The sequence below is a fragment of the Phaseolus vulgaris genome, chromosome 2 (assembly GCF_051622355.1).
Source record: "Phaseolus vulgaris cultivar YP4 chromosome 2, ASM5162235v1, whole genome shotgun sequence".
NCBI classification, from domain to species: Eukaryota; Viridiplantae; Streptophyta; class Magnoliopsida; order Fabales; family Fabaceae; genus Phaseolus; species Phaseolus vulgaris.
Genome location: NC_143499.1, coordinates 5,167,096 through 5,178,743, shown reverse-complemented (window position 1 = coordinate 5,178,743; position 11,648 = coordinate 5,167,096). Strand labels below are relative to the sequence as shown.

The 11,648-nt window shown below is 34.5% G+C and overlaps 1 protein-coding gene across 2 annotated transcripts; it reads left to right on the top strand.

Moving 5' to 3' along the window:
- Positions 1-24: 24 nt before the first annotated feature.
- Positions 25-10,069, top strand: LOC137810461 (presequence protease 2, chloroplastic/mitochondrial). Of its 2 annotated transcripts, XR_016518400.1 has the most exons (20): positions 248-680; positions 763-946; positions 1,033-1,207; positions 1,326-1,458; positions 1,572-1,642; positions 1,959-2,042; positions 2,294-2,384; positions 2,915-3,435; positions 3,680-3,844; positions 3,946-4,164; positions 4,250-4,377; positions 5,800-5,989; positions 6,088-6,171; positions 6,275-6,372; positions 7,525-7,682; positions 8,048-8,312; positions 8,463-8,625; positions 8,884-9,064; positions 9,288-9,359; positions 9,716-10,069. XR_016518400.1 is itself a non-coding variant. In XM_068611722.2 (19 exons), the coding sequence occupies exons 1-19, from the start codon at positions 410-412 to the stop codon at positions 9,855-9,857; spliced, it is 3,237 nt and encodes a 1,078-aa protein (XP_068467823.1). In that variant the 5' UTR covers positions 25-409; the 3' UTR covers positions 9,858-10,069. The 2 variants fall into 2 exon arrangements, 1 of the variants encoding a protein (XP_068467823.1); XM_068611722.2 differs by lacking the exon at positions 7,525-7,682 and having other exon boundaries at positions 25-680.
- The last annotated feature ends 1,579 nt before the right edge of the window (positions 10,070-11,648 follow it).

The following is an 11,648-nucleotide window of genomic DNA, read 5'->3' as shown; positions in this document are numbered from 1 at the left end:
AGACATTTTCTTAGAGACAAAAATATACTGATTTTGAGAGCGTGATATGTGGTACAGAGGAGGAAGTGTGGATACTCTTGCTTCCCCGTGTCTATTTTGTTTTGTTTTTAAAAAGACCTCTTCTTGTGATTTTTTTTCAACAGATAATTTGGAAATTACACGTTTTATTTTATAATTATTTTAAGACTAAAATAACATTAGAATATAAAAAAGGATTTAAATATATAATTATTTATTTATTTTATTTGAAAAGAGAATTGTTTTGGAAGTTTGAAGAAGCAAGGATATTTAATTTTTGTGGGTGTGTATTAAGTTAAAGATTATAGATGGTGATATTATAAGACGGAAAAAGGGTAGGGATTGAGAATTGTGTTGTTTGAGAAGAGAAGAGAAGAGAAGCCAAGCAGTGATGGAAAGGGCGGCACTGGTTCGCTGTCTGCCGTGCTCGTCGGTGTTGTGCAGAACGTATTTACACTCTCACGGCTGCCGCCGTTTATCCATTCCCTCCTTCCCAACCTCTTCCAGACCTTCTTCTTCATTCCTCCGCCGCCGCTCCCCCAGATTGCTTCCCGCTTCTTCCTCGCCCCCTCACTTCCGAACCTCCTCCAACCGCTTCTGTTCCTTCTCCCCTCGAGCTGTTCTTTCTCCCTCTCCCTCTTCTTCTCCTTCCCCTCCCCCAGGTATTCCTCCGTCTTTATCTTTCCATCCATCCATTTACTCATTTGGATTTTGGTTCTCATAAATTTCATTGCCTCTATGTAGCCTTTCCTCAGGTTGAGGATGAAGTTGCCCTTCAATTCGGGTTTCAGATAGTTTCCGAGGAGTTCATTCCGGAATGCAAATCTAAAGCGGTGCTTTTCAGGCACATCAAGACTGGGGCTCAGGTCATGTCCGTTTCCAATGACGATGAGAATAAAGTCTTCGGAATTGTTTTCCGCACTCCTCCGTAACTCCTCTTTACCATTATCTTCCATTCACTTCAAATATTTCTTTACCATTACAATCTACTCATTCTTTGTTTCTTTTCCACAGCAATGACTCCACCGGTATCCCTCACATCTTGGAGCACAGCGTCTTATGCGGCTCGCGAAAATACCCTTTGAAAGAACCATTTGTTGAATTATTGAAAGGAAGCTTGCACACTTTCCTCAATGCATTCACCTATCCCGATAGGACATGTTACCCAGTTGCTTCCACCAATTCCAAGGTCACTTAAATTAACTCCTTTTTTTTCCTTCATTCTTCGATCCAATGATTGTTTGGCTTCACACTACACTACACTACAGCTCAGCTATAACTTTGAAATCTTCCATCTTCCTAAACAGGATTTCTATAACTTGGTTGACGTCTACCTCGATGCCGTCTTCTTTCCCAAATGTGTCGAGGACTTTCAGATTTTTCAACAGGAGGGCTGGCACTTTGAGCTCAACGATCCTTCCGAAGATATCACTTATAAAGGTTTCGTGAAACATTATTCATCTCTTTATCCTTCTGCGCACCATTTGTCCTACATCAATAATTTTGGACTCATGCATTTCAATAATTTCTAAAGATGTCGTATTTGTTTCCAGGTGTTGTGTTTAATGAGATGAAGGGTGTCTACTCTCAACCAGATAATATACTTGGGCGTGCTTCTCAACAGGCTAGTTTTTTAATGGCTTGCTCTTTCCTTATCCTCTTATATTCTGTATTTTAATGGCGTGCATATTTTCGTGTAGAATGCAACATTTGAGCACTTGTAATAGTCTTTAGATGAGTTTACCCTTTGTTGTCAGCATCGAATTTTAAATTATGTTGATATTCATTATTGCAATTTGTAAGCTGGTTTCTCTGGAACCTGAAAGCATATCACATTTTCCAAATTTATTGAATTTTCCAGTTTCAATTATATGTTACACATACTTACAAGGAATTTTGTGACATTTTTTAAAATTTTTGTTGATTTCATTATATATCAGGCTCTTTTCCCAGACACTACCTATGGTGTTGACAGTGGAGGTGATCCTAGAGTTATTCCCAAGTTAACATTTGAAGAATTTAAGGTTTGTCTCAAGAATCCTGTTAAATACTTATTGCACTAATTTTTACAAGATTTTTTTGGGTTTTAGTTGTTTGTAGCCACCAACATTGTTTGATTTATGCAGCTTGATGGGAAAAATATACATTTTCCTTTGCATTCTTACATTGGTGACCGGTTTACTTCCATATAGTCTACTGTGGATCTCAGTATTAGCTACTGCAAATATTTGGTTTTCTTAATTTAAGACATCTTTCATTTGAACTTAATTGGCAGGAATTTCACCGCAAATATTATCATCCTAGTAATTCACGCATATGGTTTTATGGAAATGATGATCCAAAAGAGCGGCTCCGCATCCTAAGTGGTAATAAGATTTAGTTTAATTTGCTCTTTAAATATACTGGCTGAAAACTTGGATGAGTGGTCTTGTTATAATGCTCTAGCAAATCCATGTACTGACAAAGAATACAATTGGGTTTTATCATGTATGTCCATGATAAGCACATCCAATACTACATTAAACAAGTACGAACTTAAGGTTGAGCCTTGATGCTATTCTATCTCAATAGGAATGTCCTTAGTCTTATCTCCTTGAATTCTCATACTAGTAGTTACCTAGTCATGCATGAGGTTGCATTGATTTCCCCTTTGAATATTCTTTTTTTTTGTCCAAGTGCTTTCATAATATTTACCAATATATCCTTCTTTGGATTTATAGGTTTTACTTCTTATATTTCTCTATTTTTTAACACTTTGTATTATACACTGTTATTTTGCTGGTGACTAAAAGAATGAACAAAATGATTCCATGTTTTTTCTGTTTATGATTTAATTATAATGGGTTCAGATTTCTAGCAATAAGCCACTTACTTCTTCCTCTTCTCTGTTGTCCAGAATATTTAGACTTATTTGATTCTAGTTTGGCTTCTGAAGAATCAAGGATTGAACCACAAACACTATTTTCAAAGCCAGTCCGGATTGTTGAGACATATCCTGCTGGTGAAGGGGGTGATTTGAAGAAGAAGCACATGGTCTGTCTTAACTGGTTGCTCTCTGATAAGCCCTTGGACCTTGAAACTGAGCTAGCAATAGGATTTCTGAATCACCTTCTGTTGGGCACTCCTGCTTCACCACTGAGGAAAATTTTGCTAGAAAGTGGACTGGGTGATGCCATTGTTGGTGGTGGGGTTGAAGATGAACTACTCCAGCCTCAATTTAGCATTGGATTGAAGGGTGTTTCTGAAGATGATATTCATAAAGTAGAAGAACTGGTCACAAGTACACTTAAAAAATTGGCAGAGGAAGGTTTTGATACAGATGCCATTGAGGCTTCTATGAATACAATTGAATTTTCTCTGAGAGAGAACAACACTGGGTCATTTCCTCGTGGATTGTCTCTTATGCTCCAGTCCATTGTAAGATATGCTAAACTTTTTGTGGTGTTGAAAATGTGCATCCTTCTCCCATTAAGATTTGTAATTGTTCTTGTTGAGAATCAGAATAATATATTTTGTTTATTTTAGAGGAAACAATATCTTCGATTCATGCAAATAAATGTAATGAGTCTACAGAAACTCATTAGTTGTGTATTCAGACACATGGTATTCTGTCCAATGTCTTTGTGTTCTTTATTTTAACTGTTTTGATTTTAATTTGTAGGGTAAATGGATTTATGATATGAATCCCTTTGAGCCATTGAAGTATGAGAAGCCTCTTCAAGGTCTAAAATCTAGAATAGCAGAGGAGGGCCCTAAATCTGTATTTTCTCCTCTAATAGAGAAATTCATCTTGAACAACCCACATAAAGTTACCGTGGAAATGCAGGTCTGTTATTACATATCAGGCTTGGAAACCTGTTTTAGTGTGAAAGCCATTTTGCATCCAATATATGCTGGTCGTTATTGATGACATTAATTCCTTTTCAGCCCGATCCTGAAAAAGCTGCTCGTGAGGAAGCCACGGAGAAACACATATTGCAGAAAGTTAAAACTAGTATGACAACAGAAGATCTAGCAGAATTGACCCGTGCTACACATGAGCTTCGGCTTAAGCAGGAAACCCCTGACTCACCCGAAGCTTTGAAAACTGTTCCTAGCCTTTCTCTGCAAGATATTCCTAAAGAACCTATTCGTGTTCCCACCGAGGTTATCACTTCTTCTCCTTCAATGAGATAGACATGTTTGCTTTATGATCTGTAGAGATTTACAAGAACCTGCTTGCTAAATGTAGGTTGGGGATATCAATGGAGTAAAAGTTTTGCAGCATGATCTTTTCACCAATGATGTTCTTTACACTGAAATAGTATTCAACATGAATTCATTGAAGCAAGAGCTTCTTCCATTAGTGCCACTGTTTTGGTAATTATAAGCCTCTGCAAGATGTTTTAAATTTTATTTCCACATATCTATAGCTCCTAATATTTATTTGCAAAGTTAATTTATTTATTGGAAATTGTTAGATGTATTAGATGTTATTAGATGTTATCAGATATTTCTATCTATGTAATGGGTTTAGCCCATATTTCTTGGATATTTTTTTTATATAAACATAACCATATGTGTTCTATATACACAAAGAGATTTATCCTATATTTTTCTTTTTCTTTATTTTAATATGGTATCAGAGTCCTTTAGAGTCTCTCCTAGTGAGAGTTTTTTGGGCTTATCAGGCCACGTGCTATCAGACCACCCATAAATATATAGTCTAACACATGAGTTGTTAGGTCTCGTATGAGGGGGATATGTTAGAAATTCCACATCAACTAGTGATAAAGACATTTTATAGTATATTGAGAAAAGGAGGAACAAAATGACAATGTAAGGTGCTTCACGATAACATTCAGGGAGCAACGATTTGATTTGTGAGGAGACTAGTGGGGTTCTCAAGATCTTCTTGGAGGACGTGATTTATATCCACTTATATACTATGAAATGTCATTATGTGAATGAACAATATTCTTGCTAAATTCTGCTATCTTTGCATCTTTTTTTTACTCTTATTAATCTATTTTATCCTTATAACTTTTGTTATTATTATTATTATTATAATTATTGGAGTATCATAATAAATTGACCAATATCATATTATTATATTACTAAAATAGTTAAAAATAAAAATAGTACCGGCCGGTATTATAAAATTTTATTATTGTAAAATAGTATTTTTGTACCGCAGTATAGTAATATTTATATAATATTTTTATTTTATCTAGATAAATTTTAATAATTATTTTTTTGTAACAAATATTATATAATGGTGTTATTGTTTGATTATTGTCAACATAAAATAATAATATTACTAACTTATTGTTTAACAATAAATATTCCTAGGCTACTCAGTGAGATTGTGATAATTGGTCTTTAGTCCATGACTTTTCTAGATTATTATTTAGTGCTTGTTTGGAAAAGGAGTTGCCCTTGAGGTGCACAGACGTATCCCCAGTGGCAGCCAGTGTTACTATTATGTTCATTGCTTGAGAAAGTGGGAATATCCATTTGAAGCCCCTCAAACGACAATTAACTTTGCAAAAATGTGGAAGCAAGTAAAAAATGAGGCGGAATGTCTTGGACTAATTGAAGGTTTAGATAGTTCGAGACTAAAGTGTTTGACACTTACATCTAAGTAGCTAATCTAAGGATTTATCAATCTTTGTCTTCCCTTTTGATGTTTAATTCTCCTATTCCTCTTCAAATCATGTGTATATCAAAATCAACAGCATCTTGTTTGATAGATAAATAATATAAAGCTCTATTGTCAGTAACTCGTGTTATTTTTGACAGCCAATCATTGTTGGAGATGGGAACAAAGGACCTGAGTTTTGTCCAATTAAACCAATTAATTGGGAGAAAAACTGGAGGAATATCAGTTTATCCATTCACATCATCAGTGCGGGGCAAGGAAGATCCATGTAGTCACATGGTTGTTCGAGGCAAAGCCATGGCTGGATGTATTGAAGACCTTTATGACTTGGTACTTTTATTTATTTAAGAGTTTCTAATTTTCAGCACACTGAATTAGCCTAGAAATTTTAATTGTGGTCATGTAAATCCTAAATGCTGCTGCTTTAGGTTAATTCTGTTCTTCAAGATGTCCAATTTACAGACCAACAGCGTTTCAAGCAATTTGTTTCCCAGAGTAGAGCAAGAATGGAGGTAATTATCAAAATGTTTCATGTAAAGGGAGCCCAAAAATGATAAAAGGTGTGACAAGCCTCTATACTAATTATCTATATTGTTCTTTTTTGTCTATTGTCAGAATCGTTTAAGAGGAAGTGGTCATGGAATTGCAGCTGCAAGGATGGATGCAAAACTAAATGCAGCAGGTTGGATGTCAGAAAAGATGGGAGGTCTAAGGTTGGAAAATCTATATACTCCTGTGACCTATTGCGAGGGTGCATGTATTTATAATCCTGTCATTATATCCATTATTGTGATATTAAATGCTACTAGTAATATTCATTTTGTTTATTGGATTTAAATACTAATTGTAGTTTAGAGAATACAACGCAATTATTATTTCATTGATTAATTGAAGTTACGAAGGATGATAGAATAGGCAGAGTTGGTTGGAGACAACAAACGGGTACAAAGTTAGTTAGAACTGAAAACAAAAATCTAACTAACATATCAAAATTACACTATTGCTGACCATTGGATTGTCTACCCAGCTAGACAGTCTATACTTCCAGATGGTCTATCACATGCTGAAAGTTCAGGGTATCATCTAACAAAGTCCACATTGACTTGTAATCTCTATCATTAGCATTACTACCAGCAATGCAATCAACATTCAACAAGTTCAAACAGTACATGAATGTGCTTCTATGAACTGGCTTCATAAACATACCAGTTAAGTTCTCCTTTGTGTCCACCTGCTGTAATCCTCTCCTCAATCCAAATAAAGTGATATCTAATGTCAATATGTTTGGTCCTCTTATGGTGAAGATGATCCTTACCAAACAAAACACGCTTAAAACTATCACAGAAGATGACAGCCTTCTGCTGTGAAAATCTAAGGTTATTCCTTGTGAGTCAACTAATTACCATTCATTTCAATCTGTGACTCATACTTGGACCATGACACGCTCAGTACACAGTGTTGTTTACATGCTCTGACACCCTTCAGGTTATACAGTATGAAGACAGAAAAATAAACAAGCCAGAGAGCCAATAAAAACGCGATATTGTCCCTCTAAGTAGGACAATCCATATACTGATTCACCTATGAACCCTGCAAATATAGATATATACATAAATAAACTTTACCTCAACATTTAAGTGTAGCACCAGACATCACCACATTAGGCCGTTGACATAGAGTGATATAAAGAATTCATCCAGGAATGATATTGTTCATACACAGAAATCATCATAATCTCTGAACATTGTAAAGATGGTGACTAGGGTATTTTCTGCTCTTGATTGTCAGTATTAGTTATCTAAAATGCTCATCCTTCTCTTGATATCCTCTTCCAATTTGGTGTTTTACCATGGAGCTTCTAGTAGGTTTCCTTTGTGTGCCAAGGCTTCCTGGAATGTGCATGCCTAGGGTTTTCTTCAATTATGGGCTTATCTTCATGTTCCAGCTTGAAGCTGCTTTGGGGTTTGGAACTACCTCTGTTTCCCCAGACCTATATTGTATGGTCATTGCTGTTTTTGCCATGGTGGGTTGATTCCTGGATCAGAGTGTTGTGCTCTATACCATGTAGTTTAGGAGAAGAAATGATAATTCTTATTTCATCGACTAATTGAATTTACAAAGGGTATGTAGAATTCAAACTAGTAGATAAGGGGAAAATAAAAATATAAGATTGAGATTAGACGAATCTGATCTTATTCTGTCCCTAGTTTGTAAAAGAATTATTTAAATTTTTAAAAGAGAAAGTCCTAACAACTTTGACACTACTATTATCTGTTAAAGGTTTGAAATTTCGTGATTTTGTCCTTTTACTCTACCTTTTTTTTATTGAAACAGTACTGAGTATAATTCCTGCTGTATACCTATATATTTCTTGATTATTCTTTCCAGTTACCTTGAATTCCTCCGAACTCTTGAAGAGAGAGTTGATCAAGACTGGGTTGATATCTCATCTTCTCTTGAGGAAATTCGCAAATCTATATTTTCCAAACAAGGCTGCTTGGTAAATGTCACTGCTGATAGGAAAAACCTTGCCAACGCAGAGAAAGTTGTAAGCAAATTTGTTGATCTGCTTCCCACTAGGTCTCCAATTGCAGCAACTAATCGGGATTTTACACTTCCATTGACAAATGAAGCTATCGTGATTCCTACTCAGGTAATATAATTTAATTTTGTTATCCTTATTCATATATTTATTTCTGTCATGCCAGGGCAGATTGTAATTGATCCAGAAGTTTTTTCTTTTCATTTTTCTCTATTGCCTTTAATTTATTTCTATTAACATATCATGGTGTTTCTTCTATAGGTTAATTATGTCGGAAAAGCAGCCAACATTTATGATGTTGGTTATCAGCTTAATGGGAGTGCATACGTTATTTCGAAATACATTAGCAATACATGGTTGTGGGATCGGGTACGTGTTAGTGGTGGAGCTTACGGAGGTTTCTGTGATTTTGATACTCACTCAGGTAAGTTGAATTATATTTAACATTAGGAATAGTTATTGAAAGAATTTAATTTTCATGTATTGTCACTGTAGTTTTTATACTATCAGCCAATAATAAACAATTTTAGGTATGGCCTCTAACAAAATTTATTATGAGTGAACTAATTTACATTCATTTCAATCTGCTTGGATGAATGTTAAAAATATTTACGCTGTCTGTGAAGTCTAATTAAATTCCTTTTAAAAAACATCCTGCAATCTTACCTTTTTCTGTTTATAGGAGTGTTCTCCTTCTTATCTTATCGTGATCCCAATTTGCTGAAGACACTTGATGTATATGATGGAACTGGTGACTTCTTAAGAGAACTACAAATAGATGACGACACTTTGACAAAAGCCATAATTGGAACCATTGGGGATGTAGATGCTTATCAACTTCCGGATGCCAAAGGTTATAGTAGGTATGTCTGAGATAATTGATGCTTTTGGAGCCTGTTTTCTATGGATATTTGGTTCTTTTTCCGCTTAATGACCATATCACTGAGACTGGACAAGACACAAATACACTCCGAGCAAAGATTAATTGCTGAATTATTAGTAGTTGCATCTTAAATGTGCGATTATTGTTTACTTCTCTCTCTTATTGTAGTTACAAACTGTGCTTGCTTTTCATTTAATTTGCAGTATGTTGCGGTACTTACTGGGTATCACAGAGGAAGAAAGACAAAGAAGACGTGAAGAAATATTATCTACTAGGTAAAGACTATGATAGTTTATTAATGCATGATCTTTACTGTTTATGAATATGTGATCATTTGATCTTGTGGCTAATGATGAAGCCGACTAACGTATCTGATGTCAATACATCTCACTTTCTGTGGTGGTGAGTAACAATCGCAAAACTTTTTTCCTGATTCTGGAATCAAATGAAAATTTTAAGACGGCTGATTTTTTGTCAGTTGGATGACATCGGTTACATGTGTGTTTTGAGACATTTTTTAAATATTTTGCAAGTTTATGTTGCCCTTGAATTCTGTTGTTCACTTGTTGTAAAAGTACTAATGAATCATTTGAAACCATTTGTTGTTCTTGTACTGTTTTATGTCTACCAGTTTGAAGGACTTCAAAAATTTTACGGATGCAATGGAAGCCGTTAAGAACAAAGGGGTTGTGGTTGCAGTGGCATCTCCAGAGGATGTAGACGCTGCTAACAAGGACCGTCCCGATTTCTTTCAAGTGAAGAAAGCCCTTTAGTTTCAGGATCGATACTGTATCGATTAGAAATTGTATTTTTACACAATTTCCTCTAATTTAGAATATAACATTATAGCTCGCCCATGATCATTGATGAAGAAGTTTCCTTCCCCACCGGATAAAAAATTAATTCATAATTTTGTCCCTATGATTATACAACTTCTCAAGTACAATTTGAGGTTTTCCATCTTAGTACAATTTGAGGTTGTCCATTTTCCATTCTTGTTTTTCTACGAATTTCTTAGTAAATTGAATGTTTTTAATTAAGAGAAATACTACCCGACTGAACCTTATTGAAAATTACAATTCTTTTCTAGGTTTTAGGCCTTATTTGATGTCTTTTTCTCTTTCTCATTCGGAATTTTTAGTAAACTTTAGTAGTTATAAGATGGGTTAGAAATGGTTAAATGTTAACCGTTAAGAAATATGGTGAATTTCGTGTGTTTAGATCACAAGGAAGCCCATTTACAATTTATAGGAGAGAAAATATATTACTCTATTTTAAACTAATAATATAAATATAGAATTAATATAATTAATCTTAATATCATGAGTTATTATATCAATGAGTTTTAACATATTTATATTATTTTAAATTTCCTTAAAATTGGACCATATAGGTCATATATATTAAGATTTTATTATATTTATAGTTAATGAGAAAAAAAATTAGTGACTTACGAATATATGTTGTAGTTAATAATGGGAATTGATAAATCATTGAACATTTCTTTAGACGTGATTTTCTAACAGACTGATAAATAATGTTAATATATTTTGTTATTTCATAAAGCAGTTTCACACGTAAATGATAACAATATAATCTCTAGACTACTTCTTTCTGAAACAATTGTTTGAAAGACCAATCAAGGTTGTTGTTGGATTACACATGTTATGGATAAAGAAATTTTTTTCTTTTATGACTTTGTATAGATTAAGATTCAGGCAAATAATGAAAAATATTACATGTGTGTCATATACAATAAGCCTTTTGATTGGCTCTACAACCATAGCCAGCAAAAGGATAGAGTCAATACTTGATCCAACTCCAGCAAAGTAAGATAAGACTCAAACAAATATCACTCTTTCTCTCTGAAAGAAATTCACTACAGTAACAATACCTTCTAATGTTGTTGGTAGGTTTACATTATAAGATTTCAGGGATCCGATGAGTGAATAGAAAACAAAGGGATGATGAAGTCTATGGTGCCCTTGGTAAGTGTGGTATTGTTTTCATTGCTTGTATCTTTCTGCATTGTGACTTGCTGGATTATTGTGGTGAATGTTTTGGTTATTGATTCAGATCTTCAGTTTTGTCACACAAGCTGGCTGATGTTTCTTGGTGATGTTATTCATGATAGCTACAAGTTCTTGTAGTTTTGTCACACATTGCATTGCATTGCTTGCCGCTACACAACTTCTTGTAGATGCTGGCCAAACAAGTTTGTTTTGGATTAGGAAAATGTTCCTTGCACGTCACTAGAAATGAAAGAGGATGATAGATTTTGTGGTATTTTGGAAGACACCTAAAACTAATTCTCTTTGTTCCAGGTTACAGCTTTACAGTCTTTCAGTTTCTTTTGTGAAGCTCTGCTGACACACCACTGGAACTAGTTCTAACTTCTAAGACGTGACGCATCATAATTTCATGAAAGGTTTCTGTACAAAACGGAATTCAATTCACCGGAAAGAAACTCAGTAATGTTACATATTTCTTTTGAGTCGGATTTAATTTTCTTTTATAAAAGATCTCTTAAGTCATTACGAAACTTATATCTCAACTAGATTGAC

What these genes read in the sequence shown, in the direction of transcription:
- LOC137810461 (XM_068611722.2), top strand. Translation starts at nt 410, where the DNA reads ATGGAAAGGGCGGCACTGGTTCGCTGTCTGCCGTGCTCGTCGGTGTTG. An exon ending in CTATTCGTGTTCCCACCGAG is followed by an intron (nt 4,165 to 4,249) that starts GTTATCACTTCT and finishes TGCTAAATGTAG; the next exon opens with GTTGGGGATATCAATGGAGT. An exon ending in AGAGTAGAGCAAGAATGGAG is followed by an intron (nt 6,172 to 6,274) that starts GTAATTATCAAA and finishes GTCTATTGTCAG; the next exon opens with AATCGTTTAAGAGGAAGTGG.